Here is a 24,404-nt window from a genome sequence, read left to right as displayed (position 1 = left end):
GGTCAATGGTCAAAATCAAAAGGAATGATCTTTCACTGCTTATTATAACACTGTGCTGTTGCAAAGAAATGCATCCTAATTCATTGGACTGGGAAGACAGCTCCACAATTGACAACTCTCCAGCAGAAGCTCACAAAAATCTTGTATTGTGACAGGAAATACCCTAAAATGGATCTTCATAATGGAACTCGAAAATTTCTTCAAACATGGGCCCTTATTCTGATCGGTGCGTACTTTTCCGAATTCGCGTGGAGAACGCGACGCGCATGTGCCACGCATGGTCTCCGTACTCATTAATACCGTACAGAAATGTGCACCGCAATCACTCGGGCAATATGGGTGTGTTATGGGCGTCATGCGGAATGACACAGGGGCGTAGTTTCAAAGTGGGCTAAACTGGGCGGAAACATGGGCGGACACGGGGGAGTACACATATTTTGGTAGGCGTGCATTCGGACAGCACGCCGAATGCACGCGAACAAAAAGGGTAGAAATGTGCGGTGTCCAAAAGGCTACTATTGCTTTGCGGACACCACTCGGTCATGCGCTAGGCAATCGGAACGCCTAATCAGGACGGACGCACCTCAACCAATGTCACCTGAACCCAATACAATCACATACTTTACCCATTACTTGTTAATTACACGCTTCTCACTGCTACAATTGGAAGCATTGCAGCTTAAAGGGAACATTACATGCTGCACTTGTCACACACTTTAACACTGCAAATAATGAACACAACTTAATATTAATAATACTAATACACATGCCACTTCTGCATGTATCAATTAATACAGACATTTGTGGGGCCAAAATAACATTTATTAAAGAAACTTTGGCAAAAATTTCAAAAACATCACAAAACAAATGGTACCATAACAGGACTAAAACGAAATAATATAGAATAAATAGCCACAGCAGAATCATTAGGAACACATCAGGTGGCTTCACAACAAAAGTACAGCACCAACACTTCAAGTACAGCACACAGTAATGGTAGCCGAAACAGGGCAACAGGGGAACCAAACATGACATTTGAACCGCGGGCAAATGTGGTGACCCTGGGCACGGATTTTGACACAGGATGCTGACACACACAGCTCAATGGAAGATTTGGGAAGACATAACGGTGGAGATTAATGGGGACACAAGTTCATTTGCGGGCACGTTTGCCCCTGGCAGGCTCCTTGCCACGTGCAGCAGCTCTTCGGCCTCGTCCACGGCCAGAGTCAGATGGTGGCTCACGTGGAGCACATGCTGGTGAGGGGGTGGATGTTCTTCCCCCTCTGGCAGCAGGGAGTGATGGTGTTGGTAATGCACCCGAAGCGGGTGACATTAGCACCCTATTGGTGGTAACTAGCTCCACCATAAGTTCATTATGGCGGAGGAGGAGGTCATTTTGCCGCAGGGCTTGATCAGCCAGCACCTGCAGGCTAGCAGCAATAGCTTGCTGGCTGGCACTCATAGCCTGCAGGCTCGCAGCAATACTCTGCTGGCTGGTGGTCAAACCCTGCAGCACCTCCTCGGCCCTACGCACCCGCTCGAATGCCGAGTCTCCCTGCTGCACAATACTATCCAGCACACGGCCCCACATGGACAATTCAGCCGTGGACAATCCCGGCTGCTGCTGCACGGGCCTGCTACTGGGGCCAGGTGGCACAGACTCCACAACCTCCTCAAGAGAATCTGGACCAAGCGGTGGGGATGCTGTTGAACGAGAAATTACCAATTACCACACATTCCATGCCAAATTTTAAACATCTACTTATGGCCTGGCAAATAATTACCTTCAAGCGTAGAAGCCATCACTTCCGCTGGGGACTCGCTGTCTATAGTGCTCACCCCCCGGACCTCCTCCACTGCAATGCAGCACTGGGCCATCTCTTCCAGGGGGGTGAGCTCCAGCTTTGATGGCATGGGGCCAGCCCCAGAGGTGTGGCTGTGTTCCCACCGCTGGGTCAATTTCTTCTTGAGGTTGCCTTTGAAGTCGTGCCACCTGCAATCAAAGTGTACATATTAATACATGTAACTCCTCATGTTTGCTGTAGCACCCATTGCAATCTGAAACATAATACAACATGTGCCTACTGACACCAAACTTACATTATATTCATTTTTAAAACCAACCCTTAGAAGATACAACAACAGTCACCCTCCAATAACTATCAATTCAATGTCATGGCCAACATGTCTGTGCCTCCAAGCAACGTGAACACCCATTGACCAACTCCATCTAATATTGAATGTAAACATTACTGGACTTGTACTACTCAAATGTAACACACATGTACTTGCCTCTTCTTAACGTGCTCCGTCTGACGAACTTGTGGAGCCACTGCATTAATCTCCGCCGTTATCTCCTCCCAGATCTTCCATCTCCTTGTGTGTGTCAACTTTACCGCTGGGCACTCTATTAAATCACGTGCCCGGGTCATCAGGATGTCAAGCTCCCGCGGTTCATATGCCATGTTTCTTGTGGTTGGTTCCTCTGTTGCCCCACTGCGGCCACGGGCACGGGCACTGCCACTGCCACGGCCACGGGCACGTCCACCGGTTGCTGTACTTGAAGTGCTGGGCTGGCTACTCTGTTGGGAAGCCACCTGCTGTGTTCCCAATGATTCTGCTGATGTTGAGGATGGGCCAGCTGCTGATTGGCCTGATGTTGATGGGCCATCTGGGTGCTCTGGGTTGAGGGGAACATAGGTGGTGTTGGCCTCCATGCGGGACAAGAGATTCTGCACCACCTGGTCTTCCTCTGACTCTGAGCCAGCCATGTTTGCAACAAGTGTTTGCCTTTCTAGGACAACTTTAAATACTATTTCTGTAATTGGCGTTAATCAGCTGCAACCTGCGTTCCGTACGGCCGCGTCCCGTAAGCCAGCGTCAACCGTGCGGCGCATACGGGCCGCCCCTTGGTGTTGAAAAATATTTCCAAAAAACCTGGCAAACTCAGTAAGTCTGATTTATTAGCTAAATGCTGATTCCAACACCAATGACCAAATAAAACTGAGGTCAGACATGAAATGTATATTTGAATGTACTTCTGTACTGTGCACTTGTTTGCTATGTAGTACAACTGACACTACCCATTCCATATGTCAATCCAGTCCACCACTTAGCCACAAGTAATCAGTGGTAGCATCCAAATCACATGTGAAAGCACTCCAAATTCAGGTTAGATGCTAGCTACTTTTCATTCCACCTCTGTAGTAGGGGCCAGTAGAAGGTAAGTGTACACATGGCAGCATGGCCTAATTTTGTGAAAAGGTCTGCCACTATTTGCTATGTTTCTGCTGCATAGCTTTCATTATAAATTAGATGTTTAGTACCTTGTTGAGTTAGGTGTAAGTGTCTAGTGATGCAGACTATTTCACCTGTTGCTTATACCCATGTTTGGTGAATGTTAAAGATTAGATATAATGTGTTTCCATCTAATTTTACACTGTCTGTTTAGGATGGGTGTGCGATGCAATGGGTTAGCCGTCTGTTCGGGCGCATACACGCTGTTAGTGTAAAAATGAACAATAAAGTTAATACCAAATATCACTCTGATCAACCAATGACAGCACATGATTGTTTGATTTGTGCCATTGCTAAGATGGCGGCTTATGGCAGAGCAGCACCTTTCTCGCCAGCAGAGCTGAGGACACTGGTCTCCGTTATGGAGACCAGGCTGGGGCGGGCGGGCCCCTTTATAACGAACAGGCAGAAACGCACTGCCTATGCGGTGGCCCGCCGCCGTATATACGCACGCACCCAGGTGCGGCGGACCATCGCTCAGCTGGAGCGGCGGTGGTCCGACCTCAGGCGCAGGGAGCCAGAGAGGCTGCAAGCAATAAGGGCCAGCATTGCTAGATGTGAGTATTTCAACAGTAAATGTGGATTTGGACATGATTGCTTACCTGACATTATTTCATACACTAAGGTCACCAGCCTGATCATGAGTTAAACATGGCATACAATATATGAGTGCTACTTCCTGTTTGACACCCTGTAATGGTCATAAAATATGTTATTGGGGAGGATTAATGCTTGTGATGCTTACAATGGGCCAAATGTCACAGCATACCTGCCATGTTACAGGCTGTGTTTTGTAAAGGCCACTGAGGAGCTGTTTGCATGTACAATTATCAGTACTTATAACCTTTGCATTTATAGGTTGATAAGGCTTAATACAAATTACCACTAAGTGGCACTTTTTTGATTTTTCCCAAACACAGCACGTGCACGAGCAAGACAGGCCCGGGAGGAGGCAGAGGCGTCCCAGGCCCAGGAGGAGGCAGAGGCGTCCCAGGCCCAGGAGGAGGCGGAGCCAGCTATGGGCGAGGAGGGAGAAAATGAAGAAGGGGTGGTGGAGGAAAGGGATGGAGTGGAGGAGGATGTGTGGCCAGTGGAGGCAGAGGTGGTGGCTTTCGACCACGAGGTGGCAGCCGAGGAGGAAGTCGTGCCAGCCGAGGAGGCCCAGGAAGAGGGGGAGGATGAGGAGGCCTGTGAGGTGGAGCAGGCGGCCGAAAGTGGTATGTATACATAAAGATTCGCAATTCCTTTTGTCATCCACTATTTGATATGTAGCACTGTTGATTCAAATGTGTTTGAAAATACTATAAAGGCAAACAACAAATTGGGTAGCAACAGACACACTTTGGGGTTAGATAGGGTGGCCAAACCATCCCTTTCATCCTGGACACATATTAATGACACAGGTTGTGCGGATGGCTTTTAGGTCGAATTGAAGTGCCACTGAACCTGTGTAGTTAATCTGTATCCAGGAATAAAGTGATGACTTGCTCATGTAAGGGTTACATGTCCCTGCTGGTTGCATACAATCTGTAGCCTCATATAGGTGAGTAGAGTTTACTGGTGAATGATCTTTGTAAACTAGATTCAGTATGGCATAAATGGAGTATGGACAGGCGTGGCTTAGACTGGAGTAACAAGTGGTCAGTGCCCCTGGGCCCTCCTCTAGCTAACCACCCCCTGCGGTCTGCATGTATGTTTTGCACCATAATTGTGTGTGTATTTGGTCTTAGTAATGCTTTGGAGCATGTGAGTGGGTTAGTGCTGCAGCTTACCCGAACTGACATTCTGACAATGATTTCTGGAGCAGACCATCAGCAGGCAAGCCATGCTTGATTGCACAAATGTACTGAGCATTCCTGAGAGTTGTGTAACTCCCCTGCCAGGCTCCATCATATAAGAGATACTAAACTTTGTTTGCCGAATTGTGATTGGTGCAGCGCGTGGCATGCTTCTCAGAGCTTAGTCATGGGTTGGTTTGGATTGCGAAGGAGCAGTATGACTGTGAGGTGTTCTACAGAGTAAAGGGCCAAAATCAGGCTTTCCATGTAGAATGTATGCATGTATGTATAGGTGTATGTCTCATATATATAGTTAGATATGTGTATATATATATATATATATATATATATATATATATACACACACCTGTCACAATGCATGTTTAAAATGTAGGTTTGACTATGTTAAATGTATGCATGAATATCATTAGTCATTTTTAAATTTGAATTTCCTCCACAGATGAGCCTGCCCAAGCAGAGGAGGGTCGCCGTGGGGCCCTCCTTCGACTACGAGGCCTGATGCGGCAAATGTTAACACTGATGGACAGCATCATTGATGCCGAAAGTTAATTTTCTGTTTTTGAAAAGTTTTTTGGAATAAATATTTATTTAAAGTTCAAAGTTGTCAGTGTTTTTTCCTAACATGCTAAAGTATATGTGTAAGTTGTTTAAAATCTTTAAAATAAGCAAAATGTACATAGTGTATCTAGATGTATGTTAGCGTCACATGCTGTAAGGGTTAATGTGTGTCATGAATGTAGTAGGAATGTGGGTCAGTATAGATGAGCATTTAATTGATTGAAATTGATAACAATCCCTTTTTCAGGAGGTTGCCCAATTGCCTAAGTGGGTCATGTGATCGCTGTGTGTACTCAGTACAAAAGTGTTGGATTGTGCGTAAATACTCCGCATCGGGGCGTACGGACAGCTTCCCGTACGTTCTGACGCGGTAAGACCGTGCTTGTGCGGGAAGACCGTGCAAGAATCTGTACGTTTCCACCGCACACGCACGGTTTGTATGTCGTCCGTACACACGCCCTGTTCTTAAAGAGTGAGTCCGTCCGAATGCGGAGGACACGTGGGCGTTTCTACGGACGATGCCCGCACGCCGCCGCACAGCGTGGCGTGCGGACCGCACCGTAAGAATTCGGGAATATCCGCACCGATCAGAATAAGGGCCATGGTCTTTTATTATAGACACTCTGGACACTGAGACTAAAACTCACAATCTTTCAACATTTGATAATGCATAGGAAACTAATTTCTGACATGTCTACCTATGTTCTACTGGGATGCAGTTGAAATCCCGGCACTTTGTCCCTCTGTAGGTGTCCACAACACCCATAGAGAGTGTGCTGAACGTAGCAAGGCACCAGGCCCGCTGCGTGGCGAGCGGAGCGAGCTCACAAGTGGAGGTGATCCACGTCCCCCCCTTGTCGGGATTTCAGTGGTCGGGATTTTGACCACCGGGATTCCGACCGCCAGGATTTCAAACCAATCCCGTTCTAACCCCTGCTGCATTACCTGTGTTCCAAGGACTGAAGTAAAAAAAAATTAAATGATGCACTAGGGCTTGTGTATTCATGTCCAGCTATGTTTTTAAATGCTTTTGAATTTACCGCACTCTCTCTCTCCAGCTAAATTTGGAATATTATTATATAACTATATGTCTACTAAGCATTCTCACTCGCCTCCCCCTGCCCCCCCCAACTCACTCCCTTTCTATACTCCCCCCCCCCTAACCTGTCCTTTATACTTACCTTATGTTGTATGTCCTTCGTCTTGTGTTTGTCTTTGTCTTTATCTCTGTTTACTTTCTTCCCTTTTAGCACCGTTTAATGATCTATTGTGCACTACTTGTGTATCGGTTCCTAATCTGTATGTAACATATTCGGATACATTTTATATCATTATAAGAGTTAACGGTACTTATGTATTATCTGGGCTCCCATGTTAAATGCACCCCATTTTTTCATACCCCTACTATCCAACCACGCATGGAGTTGATTTTATATAGTGTAGCGAGCGCAGCGAGCCACCGTGCCCGAAGCGTGGCGAGCAGACACGGTCTCATAAGAAAAACGGGAGCCCAGATATTACATAAGTACCGAGTTAACTAGTAACACATTGTTTATTATTCAGGATAATGATAATATGCTAGGCTCATTTCATATTATTACTCCTTAAGACATGATCTTATATCTTAAAGTATAATGTGATATTTGATTCTCTTCAGTAGTTGTTACTCCATGTTTGCACTTGATACCCATGGTCCTGTTAAATTATGTTTGTGCAAAATATTTTCACATTTGAGATACCACTACTCCGTTACCTCCCACCAACGGTGTCTGTTAATCACACTGCTAGTAAATCCTCATTGAGGCTGATGTTGCGTCACCATTGCACACATGCGCAGTGCAACTTAGATACATGTGCAGTATCAAATAATCACTCCACTGCATTCGAAATCGACTTTGCCTCCAATATAAATTATTTCACCCGGACATGTACAGTGGTACAAAAATTATGGTTAGAATTGCAAGAATATATCAACCAGACCCTGCACATAGACTTCGTAATCTCTAAAACATGGGTATTCTGGGGAATCTAGTCGCCACAAGACCAAAAAAGACTTACACTGGCTAATAGGAAAATACTGATAAAAATGGAGGCAGCAACAAAAAAAAAAAAATATTAGCCCAATGGATAACACCTACTCCCTCCTCTATGAACCTAGTCCACCCGAGAACAGTACATCTAATTCTCATGGATCGGACAGATACATCTTCTCAACAAGAAAAATCAGCAGAATTTTTTTTTTAAATACATCTACCTTATATATCTGTAGATTGTAAGCTTGCGAGCAGGGCCCTCCTACATTTTGACTGTCTGTAAATACCCTGTTTTGTTGTATCACTGTCTGCTATTGTAAAGCGCAACGGAATATGCTGCGCTATATAAGAAACTGTTAATAAATAAATAAATATAAAAACAGTGTCACTGCCCCTGAAAATAGCTCTTAGAATTTCCTTTGCAGACACAACTTGGTATATACAAGAAACAATAAATAATGAACCCCCATTCTGAGTAAGATGGATAGGCAGGAGGGGCAAATTTAAATAGAGAGGAAAGGAGGGTTTAAATAAATAAGTCAATCTTGTAAATTGTGCAATAAAACTGATAAAAAAATGTAATGTAACAGAGATACGAAGTGCTACTTGATTTTAAATGTATTGTCATTTATTGTCAATAAAAATTGATTAAAAGTCAAAAAAATATTCCATCCACATTTCTGGAGCATTGTGATTCCTTCTCAGGGCATGAACGTAGTTAGAAGAGTTTATAGGACAGAACTGAGAAAAAATAGGTGGGATAGTGGCACAATGTCCAGATTAGTACAATTTTATATTTAAAACTTAGTAAATACTATTTACCATTACCATAGCCTACAAATTGTATTCAGTTTTTCTTTTCACTTATATGCTCAGATTGTGTTTCCCTTGTACTAACCTTGAGTATTCTTTAGTTCTTCCACCAGAGAACTAGCTTCTTCCTGAATACGCTCTTCAGTGCTCTTTTTCCCAAAACCAAAATCACGCAAAGCGGGCATGGTAAACCGTCGGAGCGTCCTCCACCTCTCTATGTTGTCGGTAAAAACCAGTCCTATAAACAGAAAAGTCAATCATATCTAATACACGCAAAAAAAAAAACATTGATCCACCACTAATTCATCCGTGCAGGTGTTTTTTTCCAATCTAAATTTTTCACATAGGTGAAAAAGGGGCCTCCACTTCAATAGGGAGAATCCCCATTCACCCTAAAAATGGAGAAAAGTGCCAATTCCCCATAGTGGTAAAAATGACCTTGCTAGCAAACATAGGGCCAGATGTACTAATCCTTAGAAAGTGATACAGTGCAGAGATAAATTATCAAGCATTCATGCACAACCTGTAACCAGACAGTTAAGAGCTGATTTTGTGGTTCTTTCTCTCTTCTCTTTAACTCTCTATGGGCCAGATGCACTAAGCTTCAAAAGTGGTAAAATGAAGAGTGTTAAACAACCAACCAATCAGCTCCTACCTGCCATGTCACAGACTGTGTTTGAAAAATGTCAGGCAGGATCTGATTGGCTGGTTGTTTATCACTCTCCATTTTATCACTTTTCAAGCTTAGTGCATCTGGCCTTATGAGGCTTAGGGGCCAAATTATTTTTACTAAAATATGGTGAAAAATTGTGTTTTACTATCACCTGAAAACATGCATTGGGTTGACCACTGAAGGTCAACATGAGCTTTTCACTGGTCCGTCCCCCCCCTCCCCAAATGTTGAGATAGACTCCGTTAAAGTGTGCTTCGTGCCCTTGCATGCTTCTAGCACTGAGCCTCGCTGAGCTCGGTATACTTCTCTGCTTTGTACTAAATGTTACTTACTGTTTACCTTATCTTCCCTGACTGACAGTTATGACCATACCCAGGGGTTAAAGAGAGGGGGAATGGGATGGAACTGAGTTCCACCACCTCTAATGGTGATGTGGAACATTTTAAACTCAACATTCTAGTTTGCAAGAGGATGCCAAAAACCCTACCACTGGCCCTAATGGGGGTAGGGGAGGGGGGTTAATTATATGGCATAGATATTATTATCACTCTCCATTTTATCACTATTGAAGCTTATTACATCTGTCTTTAAGGTACTTGTGTAATATCTGAGCGCCCGGTTTTTTCATTGTATTACATCACATCGCATGCAATATACTGGCATACAATTCATGCGATGCGATTTTTCATTGTAAAGACCCAATTTTTAATTGTATAGTCACCCATGGGTGATTTTGTACCCCCACTATCCAACTACGCATGGAGATGATATTATATAGTGTGGCGAGCGCAGCGAGCCACCAAGCCCGAAGCATGGCGAGCACAGTGACAGGGACGCAGAATACATGTAAAGTAATCCGCGTCCCCTTGCGGGGCTCGCCACGCTTTGGGCTGGGTGGTTTGCTGCGCTCGCCACACTATATAAAATCAACTCCATGCGTAGTTGGATAGTGGGGGTATGAAATCACCCATGGGTGACTATACAATTAAAAAACCGCATCGCATCGCATGCCTTCATTAGTGGTATGCGATGAAAAAATCAGGCGCCCAGATAATACAAAAGTACCATCTTCAATAATGTGTGAATTATAATCCACTGATCCCATGTTAATTACTGTTATTATTATTATTATTATTATTATTATTATTATTGTGAGCTGATATTTTTTGTTCTAAATGTTAATTCAAATGATGCTAATAGGGAGTGTTACGTAACTGTGCTTGTCTTCATGATAAACAATGGTACCAAGTTCATACTATTGACATTTTATATGCAGTTTATGCTCTACTGTAACAGACACATACTGTAGGCTGGTACAAACTATGTAATAAATCGCTTGTACAGTAGACAAATCTCTTATATATTTGGCTACATATGTCACTCAAAGTGTGTGAGTGTATCTGTAACGCTGGGTGGAGCCTCTGACTCACATGACAGAGAACCAGCCCAGTGAGCCCACAGTGCCAGACACCCTCTGCCTCCCCATTTTGCCCGGGAACCTACTCCACAGCCACCAGGTGAGCCCCCCCCCGCGCCCCCCCCTTCCCGCGATTCGTGCCCCCCCCCGCCAGCCCCCCCTCCTTCGCGGCACCCCCCACGCCCCCCCCTCCCGCGATTCGCGGCAAAACACCCCCCGCCCTCCTGCGATTCGCTTCACACCTCATCCCCCCGCAACCCCCCCTCCCGCGATTCGCGGCAAAACAAACAACCCCCTTCCTACGATTCGCGGCACCCCCTCCCGAGATTCACGGCAAACCCCCCTCCCACCATTCGCGGCACCCCCCCGCGACCCCACCCCCTCCCGCAATTCTTTGCAAACCCCCCCTTTGACCCCCCCTCCCGCAATTCACGGCACCCCCCCCACGATTCGCGGCAACCCCCCCTCCAGTGATTCGAGGCACACACCCCCTCCCGCAATTCACATACACACCCCCCTCCCACGATTTACGGCAACCCCGCCCCCGCAACCCCCCCTCCCGCGATTTGCGGCAAACCCCCATGCCTCCCCCTCCCGCAATTTGCTGCACACCCACCCCCCACCCCCACGACCCCCCCTCCCGCGATTCGCGGACACCCCCCCCCGCACGATTCAAGGCAACCCCAGGATTAAATGGCACAAGCAAAACACTGACATGGCTATGGTCGACAGTGAAAAAGGTTGACATGAGTTTTTGAAGATTTATTTTTCACTTTTTTCTCATGGACACCAATGAAGTGCCACTTATGTCAACATTTACATGTGTTGACCTTTCTGTGTTTATTTTTTCTTGTGGCGATTCGCGGCAACCCCCACCCCCATGCACACGACACCCCCCTCCCGCGAATCGCGGCACCCCCCCACCCCGTCACACCCCCCTCCCGCAATTCGCGGCAACCCCCCCCCCCCACCCCGTGACCCCCCCCTCCCGCGATTCGCGGCAACCCAGCGCGCAGCCCCTCCCGCGATACGCGCCACCCCCCCCGTATGCCCACACACCCCTATCACTACCCAGCTTCCTGCTCTCCTGAACCGTACATTCCACCACTGGTGAGTTGTTGATGCTGTGTTGCCCACATACCCCTATCATGCCTCATAGCCCAGCCTCCTGCTCTCATGCACCCTAACTCTCACCCAGTAGGAGGAGACACTGACTCAGGGGCACCGTCCTGTACTCCTGTACTGCCACGCTGGACCCTCACCCACTGACAGAAGCTGCACAGTGTCCCCCACCCTCCTCTTTAGTCCCCCTTATGCCCACACACCCCTATCACTACCCAGCCTCCTGTTTTCCTGTGTTGTGACCTCCGCCAGTGGGGAGCTGACCCCAAAACACCCTACTATACTATTGCACACTCATACCTAAAAAACACGCACACACAGCCCCCCCACACCCACAAATGTCACTGTACCCTCCACACAATATACATCTTACTCTGTAACCGCTTTTTAATTAAACAAAACAATACACCCCCCCTTCCAAATCATATGCTCTCTATTTAACACATTTCACCTATAACTGAAGTTGCAATACAGGCCATCTTTCATACAATTCTAACCATATTTCTCACAATACAAACGTTCACAAATTAAGGGGGCGCAGCCCCTTACGCCAGTGTGAAGAGCGCCCGTAGGGCGCGATGAATCACCTAGTGCTATATAACTAGTGGATTGGCAAAAAAAAAAGTACAGCAACCAGGGCATTACCTACCTCCTGTAATTGGGACTGCAGCAAGTCTCCATGGGCTGCCTTTGCATAATCAGGTTTCCGAGTCCGGCGCATGCACAGTGTTGTCCACGGTACTCTGCATGCGCAGAAGTCATTTTTTGGTGCTGCCCTGCATTTGCGCACAGAGAGGCATTCCGGAGGGAGGGAATACTGGCGGATTTTACCTGGGAGGGCTGCAGCCCTGCTGCCCATAGGTAAAAAACAGCCACTGGCATGCACACTGGATGATTTACATGACCTGTTGTTCCGTACCCCTCAGAATAGTGCACATGGTTTAAAAAGTAATCTAATATGTACCAAGCTTATGTGTTTATTCATATGCCCCCATGTCACATACTGGATAAAACAAGGCATATTTTTCCTTTAACAATCATCAAGTCCGTTCTGTTAGAAAGTTAGACATTTTTTGAATGCCTGAATAGTTGCAAAATGTATTAATTTATAACTTATGTAAACTTCCAACTATTTCAACTGTGTGCCCTGCATTGGAAAGGGCCCAGGAACATTGGCCAGAACTGACTGTTTTACAGGACCCAGAGTTCATTTACTGTAGAGGCCAATATGTGCTTATGTTCCTGTCATTTCAGTGTTATTGGGAATGTACTTTTAGTTCTGCAATCTTTTTCATGTAAGTGCCTCAGAAAAGCCTGCACATTTTGTTTGTCTATTAACCATTTTGAATGTTGTTTTGTACTAATTGGCGGCTCTTGTGACCAGTGGAGACTCTAGAGGTGGGGTTGCAGCACAGTTCAAAATTCAAATAGGAGAGTCACACCCACTGCCACTCCAAACTGACTCACCGGCAATTGGTGTTTCTCCCCTATTTGAATTTTAAATTGTGTTGCAGCCCCATCCCCTGGAGCCGCCACTGCTTGTGTCTTATTCTGGAGATGAGGTGAAGGATATATCCTGACAGCTCTGTATACTAAAGTAGGGCTTCCTTAGCTTATCACCAAGTGGCTCAGTTGTTCTGCTTGATTACAACCTAACATATCTGGGCATATCAATGATTAAAGGAACATTACTGTACACCTAAAATACAAGTATCTTCAGATATCATAGTTGCCTACTCTTTCTACTGACCAGGACTTGTTTTATATTACACATTGTAGTGTCTTTGATAAAGTTCTGAAAAGATGTAGTTGGTGCACTTTCATATTAAATATTGAAAATGCCAGGATCTTACTGTACCACCAACAGGTTTCGGTTACCTCAGAGCCTTCCTCAGGGTGTCACAAAACGTTTTGGTGGGACAGAAGATCACGTGGGAACCTGGAATGTGATATTTTCATTGGTATCATGTGGAAGGTACAACCCGGGCTCAACATCCACCCCCTGATGAACGATTACAAATGCCTTACAGTTTAAGGCCCCATATGGTACTAAGAATGTTTATTGGCTTTATTGTACTGTATGAATACAATTTGTTTTGTTACTTTTTACACTATGAGGAGTGTATCCCTTTTTGTTTTTGAGGAAGTTGTGAAGTATGGAGGGAGTGTTGACTTTATCTTATGACAACATACGAATAGCAAGGCCTAGGCCGCTGGAGGGCAGCAGTTTGGAGCTGGTCCCCCCCGCACTGCATCACCTAGCAAGCCGCCCACTCCCCCCCTTCCTGGGGAGCATCGCGTCACATCCCGGGACCCGCATCACCCACCAAGCTCCCCACCCCGGAACGTCACAGTGATGGACACCCCCCTCCCCTCCCTGGGGAGAGTCGCAGCGGCCAGCCCCCCCTCCCCTGGAACATCACGGTGCCGGACACCCCCTCCCCTCCCTGGGGAGAATCGCGGCGGCCACCGGCGGCCAGCGGCGGCTAGCGGCGCTACGCATGGCAAGCGACACCCACCCCACCCCCCCGAACGTCACGGCGCCGCATCACTGGACCCGGCAGGCGTCCCCCCTGGAGTGGGTAAGTGGTTGATCGCCGGGGTGCCTGCCCCCCTCCCTGCCTGGGGCGCTCCTGTGCCTAGCACCGGCCCTGCCTAGGAGAGGCCTATATCTGGTATGGTTCCACATTATGCCTTTATATAGTGATCTATATCTGTTTAAGAAACATTTATGAGTTTTGTAACCTTTTTTTTTTCCCCAAAAAAGTGTTTATTAAAATGTTTACACAATAATCAGTGTAAAAAATAAATAAAAAAACAGGCAATACAATGAAGGCAAAAACAGCTGGGAGAGGGGACAGAGCATATCTAAAATGGTACAAAACCTACAAGAATTGTTGCAATAATAAGCGCGTATAGACTAGATGTGCGGCCAAAAATATAGGGCTCACTCTAAGCTGTAATAGTTAAGTATGTCTGGGAAGATTTGAAGTCAAGCCATGGCAGCCATGTTGCTGTCAACCTCGGTTGGCTTTCTGGCGTCACTCTCATCTCTTCCATAGTCATGTACTATCCTGCTAACCACTCCTTTATGGTAGGGGTTGTAGTACATCACCATCTCACAGAAATGAGTGCTTTGGCGGCACTGTTAAGAAATTTTAATAGTGACTTTTTATATGTTGATAGGTAACCTGGCACTAAATTAAGAAGGAGGGTTTTGTGACCTTTTGTCTTTGAGGTATTCTGAGGATCGGAAAACCAACCTGTCCAGGAAGATACTAACGTGATCAGAGGCGTAACTAGACATTCATGGGCCCCATAGTAACATTTTTAAAGGGCCCCCCTCCCAACATTGTCACAATGAAAAGAGTGAGGAGTGAGAGAGAGGGAGGGGGTCATCAGAGAGAGATAGAGAGGGCTTCATGGAAAAAGAGGAGAGAGGTGAGACAGAGCGGGAGGCAGGGGTGATAGAGGCAGGGGGAGAGAAAGAAGGGGGCATGAGAGTGAGCGGAAAAGAGAGGATAGAGATGGGCAGGAGAGAAGAGGAGAGAGACATGGGAGAAAAATGGAGGGAGTGAGAGAAAAAGATGAGGGGGACTGGGGGAGAGAGGGAAATAGAGGAGATAGGAGGAGAGAGAAAAAGATTAGGGGGCAAGGTAAGACAAAGAGGGGTAGAGAGAGCAGGGGTTTGAAAGGCTTCAGACATGTTCCTAATCTCTACCCCCCCCCCCCCACCCCATGAATGCAGGTTGCATTGTGCACCCCCTTCTATATTTGCAGCACCATGTACCTGAAGCCGTGGCAGGTCTCTTAATTAGCGCAGGGTGGCTTCAGTTCACTGGCTCAGGGACGCCCTCTCACCAGCACCAGCGGGGGAGCAATGTACAGCAGCGGTGCTGGATTTGTGAGTGTGGGATTGAGATGGAGCTGCTGGAGGTACAATGGAACTGCGGCGGGGTGATTATGGTACTGCAGCAACAGAGCTTAATGGGTGGGCACTGAACTGCTGTTCAATGGCCACGGCTGCTCACTTGCTCAGACGGGTCTCCGCCTAAACAGCGCTGGTGGGAGGAGCATTGGATGGTGGCAGTGGTAGTAGAGAAGGGAACGTGGAACGTATGTTCACTGGCTCTCGCTGCTCAGCATCTCCCTCTCACCAGCGGATGCTCGGGACTACAGCTGCGGCACAGCTCCCTGCAGCAATATATAAAAAAACTAAATGAACAAATCTTCAAAAGATGCAGGGGGATTGCCAACTGGGACCTTGGGCTCCCAAACGGCCAGGCCCCATAGCAGCTGCACCCGCTGTACCCTCCATAGTTATGCCACTGAACATGATCACTATCAAATAAGTGTGAATATTTGGGAATCCCAATTAGGTGCGCTGGTGCCACCATCTATTTCTCTACAGGCAAAACTCTATTTTGCTCAGCACACATCGCGGTTGCATCGCATGTGTACCACCATGTGTGCTGAGCAATCTGTGCTTTACCACCTTGCTCAGGGCGGAATAGCTGTCGGCCCCGTGTGCACGGGGCCTTACTTTATGTTGTCAAAATGTTTCTGGGCAAAATAATTCTTCAAAAGCACAAGAGCAAATACATAAAGAACTTGTTAAAAATGAAGATGTCTATTTACTAAGCCTTGAATAGAGATAAAGTTGACAAAGATAAAACATCAGAGAAATAAAAATAATTTATAACACTTTGCGCTGCTAAGTAGATTAATTAGTGACCTCACAGAACACTGGGCACACTGTTAGGTTAGTTGTGCAAGTTTGTAGTCTTTCCGGCACATTTATATGTCACAGTAGTTGTTAGTAAGCTGTGATTAAGTCCTTTGGCTCATACATACAGTTTGCAGCTGATAAGTGCACCGTAATGATATGCTCACCCTCCTCTGCTTTGTAGACGAATCCGGAGGGGCCGGGGAGCCGGATAATTTGACGGCTCTACCCGGTGCAGGTGGTAGTAGGTGACTTGGGGTGAAATGAGGCAGGGGGCTGTGCACGGTAAATGATGATTTGTCCGATGGAGCGGGAGTATGCGGCAGAAGATTTCGCCAAACAGGCTCTCTCCCCAGCGCTCCGTGGATCGGAGCAGTGTTCTGCTGAGCCCCAGTAATTGGAGAGGGGCAAATTCAGCAAGCTGGCACAGAAACCGGAAGTAACGACCACATAGATTCTCCACGTAAGGGCGGAAGTAACGTCACCACATAGAGTCTCCACGTAAGGACGGAAGTGACGTCGACGCGTTTCGTTTCCTAGACAACCGGAAACTTTTTCAAGACGGTTTGATAACGTCCACCCATATGCTATTTAAAGGCTGATGCGCTTCTTCCAGATTGACAGTTAATTACTGTTTGAAGCTATTGTTCAGTGAGGCATCATTTATTAGAGTATATATATATTTTTTAAACACCAGCCAACCAGCTCCTAGCTGTCATTTTTCAAGCACAGCCTGTGTCATGGAAGTTAGGATTTTGCAGGATTTCTAAGGAAGGTTTCCACATGGGTGTGGTATGAGCTTCTGACAGTGGGGATCCCGACATTCAGTATCTTGATGTCGAGATCCCGACTGCAGGTGCTCCGACAGGGGGGGCGAGCGCAAAGAAGAACCTTGCGGGCTCACGGCACCCGCCACGTTGCAGGCCCGGTGGCTCACTATACTCGCCACAGGTTCTATTCTCCCTCTATGGGGGTCGTGGGCCCCAACAAGGGAGAGAAGCAACTGTGTGTTGGTATCGCCCCTGTTGGAGCACCGGCAGTCAGTATCCTGACGCCGGGATCCTGACTGTCGGGATCCCCACTATCAGAGCGTCATCCGGCACCCTTCCAGATATGTTCTGATGCATACGTAATGTCACCATCATGTAGGGGCAGAGGCAGGAGTGTTTTTGAAGAAGAAGAATTGGTGGGTAGCTGGAATTTGAAGTGCTATGCATAGACAGCCATGTGTACCCAGGGCTAATTCTACAGGGGGACGTGCAGTGCAAAAACACGGGGCGCTGCACCCTCTATGCTATTGCACAGCTCGTGCTTTGACTACTATTGCCACTGGGCCGCCAGCTTTGACTGCTGGAGCCGCTGACTTTAAACTGTCAGTGGCTCCGGGTGCTCCTTCGAGTCGTCCATCCCACCTGACCCCTAGGGCGGAATAACTCCTAAATGATATACTGCAGCATGCATCCTAACACAGGATCCCTGTGTAAGGAAACCAGCAGCGTCATTTAGAGTAACTGCACACACCAAGCAGAGAACTAGGTCCAACTCTGGATATCGATCTGCAGGGATGCCATATTAATGAGCATTCACAGTGAGTTCCATGCCAGGTTGTCTTTTTCTGTAAGGCCATGCCCCTTCCTGTGCAGCCGCTCCCACTTTCAAAAGTGAACGCAAGCAGTGGCATAAGTTAGTCCATGTAGCTGGAAGCAAGATAAAAGTTGGTCCCCCCCCCCTCCCCCATAGCTAGATAGCTATAGAGGGACTAGGGTTGGGATCTATTACTATACATCACTGCCCCTTGCCGCTCCGGCCACCGTGATACTAGCGCATATGTATTAACATATGCGGCTAGCATCGCACTGCGGTGACGGAGGCCCCCCCAATACCTGTAATGTGGTGTGCGGGGGGTCTCCGTCACCTCCCTGGGCGCCTCCTCCCCTCATGCCGGGACAGCTAAGCAGGCTGTCCCCGGCACCTCCTCCTCCCCCTGCAGCCGGAAGGATGTCCGGCTGCATTGCTAGGGGGAGGAGGGGTTTACCTTCCGGGTCCAGGAGGACATGCAGGAAGGTAAGCCAGAGGGAGGTGGAGAGGGGGGGTCGACTGAGGCGACGGGTTTGCGGGTAACGATAGAAGCCCATAGGCTTTTATAGGGTATCGCTACCCAAAGGTCTGCCCACCCGCACCACTGCACACAAGGCAACAGGGAGGGGGGTCGCCCACCTGCACCACACAAAAATTTGAAATATGTTGAAAAGCATTAAATGAATTATTACTCACCATGATTCTTGTAAAAAGGCTGCCAGCATGGTATGTCCCCCCGATTTAAGTAATCATCTCCATTATCTAAATAGATTTCTTTCACATATTTGTATCCAGTAACGACCACAATTGGACGGGATCCGAGATAGATGGTATAGACATCACCATATTTCTCTCTGAGCTGAATGAGATGAATAATACACATGTAGAATAGTCAGTTATTATAATTACTGTAGTATGTGCTTCCAGATTAACCACTTACTGAACAAATAGCAATATATTGGTGGTGTTATATGCACTATTGAATTAGAAACAACAATGGGTATATTTAAAAGGTACCTTAATTAAATGCCTATTTTTTTCTGGCAGTTCTGGAAGTTCCAGACCTGATTTTTCACGTGACATTTATCAAACACTGATTTTCCAAACAATTTTTCTGGTGGAAAGTAAGTAGGTTGTGACAGATGAGATAGGTAATAAAATATTGGGGGAATTTAAATGTAAGTTTGCTGGCAGCCACCAGATGTTGTTCAATGGAGCTATTCAATTGTATACCGCATGGGTTGTGAGCTTCGAAAAATATTATCTGTTGGTGGCAACAATTGAATCTTCCCGCCATTATGTTTAAACAATATGGCCATTGGGGTACTATACATTTATTATGTGGGCAATCATTATACTGTATAATTAAATTAGGTGGAAAAAACATGCAACATCTCCCCCTGTAATGTTGGATACACGCTTTGCCGATAGATCTGACAACTTCCGGATCCACCTACATAGCGGTTAATATATAACATACTAGGTGATTCATCGTGCCCTACGGGCGCTCTTCACACCATCGTAAGGAGCTGCGCCCCCTTAATTTGTGAACATTTGTATATGAGAAAGATGGTTAGAATTGTATGAAAGATGCCTGTATTGCAACTTGAGTTATAGGTGAAATGTGTTAAATAGAGAGCATATGATTTGGAAGGGGGTGTGTATTGTTTTGTTTAATTAAAAAGGGGTTACAGAGTAAGATGTACATTGATAGTGTGGATGGTACAGTGACATTTGTGGGTGTGGGGGGGGGGCTGTGTGTGCATGTTGTTTAGGTGCAATAGTATAGTAGGGTGTTTCTGAGTCAGCGGCTCCCCACTGGCGGAGGTCACGACACAGGAAAACAGGAGGCTGGTTAGTGATAGGGGTGTGTGGGCATAAGGGGGACTAAAGAGGAGGGTGGGAGATACTGTGCAGCTTCTGCCAGTGGGTTAGGGTCCAGCGTGGCAGTACAGGAGTACAGGATGGTGGCCCTTAGTCAGTGTCTCCTCCTACTGGGTGGGAGTTCGGGTGCATGAGAGCAGGAGGCTGGGCTATGAGGCATGATAGGGGCATGTGGGCAAAACAGCGTCAGCGACTCCCCAGTGGTGGAAGTTACGGTTCAGGAGAGCAGGAAGCTGGGTAGTGATAGGGGTGTGTGAGTATACGGGGGACTAAAGAGGGGCTTAGGGGTGCCGTGAATTGCGGGAGGGGCGCGGGGGGTGCCGTGAATCAAGGGAGGGAGGGGGCGCAGGTGTTGGCGAATCGCGGGAGAGGGCGGGGGTCCGCAAAGCGTGGGAGGGGGCGTGAATTGCGCGAGAGGGGGTTGCGAATCGTGGGAGGGGGGCTGCACGGGGGGTCCGTGAATTGCGGGAGGGGGGGCACGGGGCGCGATGAATCACCTAGTTGGTTATATATTCTTGTAGACGGATGGTAGGATGTTGCTGTCATTCAGAATGCATTTACATAAACAGTAATAGTAGCAGTAAAAGGTCTGACTTAAAACATCTACAGTAAAACAGAACAGGTGTTATATATTATACAAAGAATTGGTTGATGATGTGTAGGTTGACGTGCACATAGTTAATAGTTGTCACTGGAAAAAAATTGCTACAAGAAAAAATCAACACAGAAAGTTCAACACATGTAAATGTTGACATAAGTGTGGCACTTCATCGGTGTCCATGTCGACACATGAGAATGAATATGAAAACATTCAAAAAAGAAAAATAAATCTTCAAAAACTCATGTCAACCTTTTTCATTGTCGACCATAGCCGTGCCAGTGTTTTGCATGTGCCATTTATTCCTGGGGTTGCTGTGAATCACGCGCGGGGGTGGGGGGGGGAGGAGGTGAGGGGTGTCCGCGAATCACGGGAGGAGGGGTGGTGGGTGGATGCCGTGAATTGCGGGAGGGGGGGGGGGGCGGGGGGTTGCAGTGAATCGCGGGAGGGTGGGTCGCGGGGGCGGGGGGTTGCCGCAATGACAGGAGGGGGGGTCAGGGGTGGGGAATTGCGGTAGGGGGGGTCGTGGGGGGCACCGTGAACCGCGGGAGGGGGGGCCCGGGGGGTTGGCGCGAATCGTGGGAGTAGGGTCGCGGGGTGCCGCGAATCGCAGGAGGGGGGGTGTCACGGGGTGGGGCCGCGAATCGCGGGAGTCACCGGGGGTTCCGCGAATTGCGGGGGGTGTGCTGCGAATCGCGGGAGGGGGGTTGCGGGGGGTGCCGTGAATCGGCACAAGAAAAATCAACACAGAAAGGTCAACACATGTAAATGTTGACATAAGTGTGGCACTTCATTGGTGTCCATGTCGACACATGAGAATGAATATGAAAACATTGAAAAAGTGAAAAATAAATCTTGTCAACCTTTTTCATTGTCGACCATAGCCATGTCAGTGTTTTGCATGTACCATTTAATCGTGGGGATGCCGTGAATGGGGGGGAGGGAGGGAGGTGCATACCTCCCAACATGACCCTCTCCTGGAGGGACACATTGCTCTGTTTCTGGACTTTCTTCTTAATTTATGGATTACCATCACCTGTGCTTAAACACCTTTCTTATCAATTACCCTGTTTAAAACAGGTGATGACAATCATAAATTAAGATGGAAGTCCACAAACAGAGCATTCTGTCCCTCCTGGAGAGGGTCATGTTGGGAGGTATGGCGGTGTGGGGCGCTCACCTGGTGTGTCTGGTGAGTAGCTGTGTCTTTGCTGTCTAACATGGAGAGGCAGAGGGTGTCTGGCACTGTCTGTGGGCTCACTGGGCTGGTTCTCTGTCATGTGAGTCAGTCATGTGAGTCAGAGGCTCCACCCAGCGTTAGAGCTCCAGACACACTTTGAGTGACAGATGTAGCCAAATATATAAGAGATACACACCTACCAATCGGCAGTTCAATTTGAATTTACTTGCCCAGTTGTGATGTCAATCCCTGCAGACAGTGAACAGACTTGACAGTGGTCTACTCTATTCTCAGTTTAAACGGTTTCTTGAGCACTGCACCCTGTGCTAGTTTTCCACCTTCCTTTAACTCAGGGGTAGCCAACTCCAGTCCTCGAGAGCTACCAACAGTTAACGTTTTCCAAGTCTCCTCACAGAATCACAAGTGAAGTAATTAGCTCCACCTGTGGATCTTTTAAAATGTGTTAGTGAGTAATGAGTGCACCTGTGTACCTGCGAGGTGAGCTGGAAAACATGAACTGTTGGTAGTTCTCGAGGACTGGAGTTGGCTACCCCTGCTTTAACTTCACTGGGTAATTACATTGTTTATTATTGTTGCTACCCTTTATTCTACCATCCACCCCCAGTCCCTTCTGGGTGCTTCAGTGTTTTCTGACATGTTTTATTTTCTCTTGTTTTTTATTCTGTAAATTTCCATTTGTATTTTACTCTTCTACAAAATGCTTATTCTTGCCACTGTAACCTATGTAGCGCACCCGACACATTAAACACCACATGGGGGGAATGTGAAACAGTAAGTTCTTGAATCTTTTCATTTTTGGTTTATTTTAATCAATGTCCCTGTTGCATTACCAAGGTGAAGGTTTAAATAATTCACAGGTGACATTATAGGAAATATTGGATTTTTATTTAAAAATATATAAAAATCTCAGATACTAAAACTGCATATGAGTATATGGTAGTCAACAAGGGGTAAATTTACTAAGGTGAGAGTTTTTAGAAGTATGAGTTGTTGCCTATAGCAACCAATCAGACTCTAAGGGGGGGGGGTTACTAAGATGGGAATTCTATTTCACATGGGCTGTTTCTATGGGCAACCAATCAGAATCGAATTCTTATTTATTTAATATCCTCTAAAAGATAATAGATAGGATCTAATTGGTTTCCCATAGCAACATCCCATGTGAAATAGAACTTTAATCTTAGTAAATTTCCTCCTCACTATTATCCTCTACACCAGGGGTCCTCAAACTATTTTGCTCTGGGACCCCATCAGACAATATAAATAATTACGGGACCCCAGCAAGTTACTGCAGAAGGTCATCACTTCACATGTTCACATGTGTAGTCAGCAGACGGCACATACATGGCAGCATTGTGGAGGCACAAACTGATGGGAGGAGTGTATTATACCATAACCCATCACATCACATCACATGTGTAGTCAGCAGACAGCACATACATCGCAGCATTGTGGAGGCACAGAGTGAAGGGAGGAGTCTAATATACCATAACCCATCACATCACATATGTAGTCAGCAGACAGCACGTACATGGCAGCATTGTCGAGGCACAGAGTGATGGGAGGAGTCTAATATACCATAACCCATCACATCACATATGTAGTCAGCAGACAGCACATACATGGCAGCATTGTGGAGGCACAAAATGATGTGAGGAGCCTAAAATAACAGACAATTCAACAGATTTTTCAGACTCCTTGAATCACTGACTGAGATTAGAAAAGTCATCAGCCTGATGGTCAGCAACATGGAGTCGTGACCCCATGCTGAGAAGGACGGGACCCACTTTGGGGTCAGGACCCACAGTTTGAGAACCACTGGCAACATCTCACACTTCTAATAACTTCACCTTAGTAAATGTACCCCTTGATGTCTCTATCCCTAACATACTGTATACTCATATGCAGTTTTAGTATACAATATTTTTATATATTTTGGAAAATCCAATATTTCCTATTATGTCACCTGTGTAATATCTTTTTCATCGAGTTTAAGAAAAGCTTAAAGAGGACTTACTTTCATCAGAGATTTCACTATACCTCCTACTCTTAACTCAAAGATGTTCCCCAGCAGTGGCAGAGGTTTTGGTCCAGGGGGAAGGTTCGCATTTCTCCGAAATCTTAAATACAAGATGATACAAGACACACAGAATATTAGTAGCAGTGTCAGATATTGTGGTACATCCATCCTGCAATAGTTCCCACTGGCTTCAGTTCTGTGCGTCTGACGGTCTGCCAAGCACTGAGAACACTCTGTTCTCTTTATTTGTGTGTTATTGGAATACGGGTCTTGCAGCTGGATTTAGAAAAAAACAAAACTGTAGGTGGAGCATTGTGAAGTGAAAGTTCTGGAAGGAAGTCACAGTGCTTCAATTATGTGAAGGCTTAGATCATATGTTTTTGAACGCAGTTCGTTACAATGGTACAAACAGTTACTTTTTTTAACATAACGTTAAGGATGAAGAAACTGTTTTTAAAGTGTGAGAAGTAACACTAAAAAATGTATATGTTATATATTATTTTATTATATCTATCTATCTACACATACATACAACCCCCCCCCCCCCCCCCCGAATCCTGTATTTTTCCCTGACCGGAACAGAGAATATGTGCTTTATGACTTCTCTGATGCTCCTCTCCCCAACTCAGCTCCCCTCCATGATCAAGTTATGGTAGAACTCAGGTTGTGCCAGTTTAGGTTG

General features: G+C 46.6%; 1 protein-coding gene across 2 annotated transcripts in view; it reads right to left on the bottom strand.

Moving 5' to 3' along the window:
• LOC146036034 (cytochrome P450 2G1-like) overlaps positions 1-23,975 on the bottom strand; it is a 40,755-nt gene extending 16,780 nt beyond the window's left edge. Inside the window, exons 1-3 of one of the 2 annotated variants that reach the window (XM_083159801.1) lie at positions 23,720-23,975; positions 18,716-18,878; positions 8,589-8,741 (exon numbers count right to left, since the gene is read on the bottom strand). In XM_083159801.1, coding sequence (XP_083015927.1) covers positions 8,589-8,741; positions 18,716-18,878; positions 23,720-23,890 — 487 coding nt within the window. In that variant the 5' untranslated portion in view covers positions 23,891-23,975. The remainder of the gene's footprint in view (positions 1-8,588; positions 8,742-18,715; positions 18,879-23,719) is intronic. The other variant, XM_083159800.1, reaches the window with a different exon arrangement.
• Positions 23,976-24,404: the final 429 nt, after the last annotated feature.

This window comes from Crinia signifera, chromosome 9 (assembly GCF_055691185.1).
Source record: "Crinia signifera chromosome 9, ASM5569118v1, whole genome shotgun sequence".
NCBI lineage: Eukaryota > Metazoa > Chordata > Amphibia > Anura > Myobatrachidae > Crinia > Crinia signifera.
The sequence above is the reverse complement of the archived record's forward strand: the minus strand, read 5'-3'. Positions and strand labels throughout refer to the sequence as shown.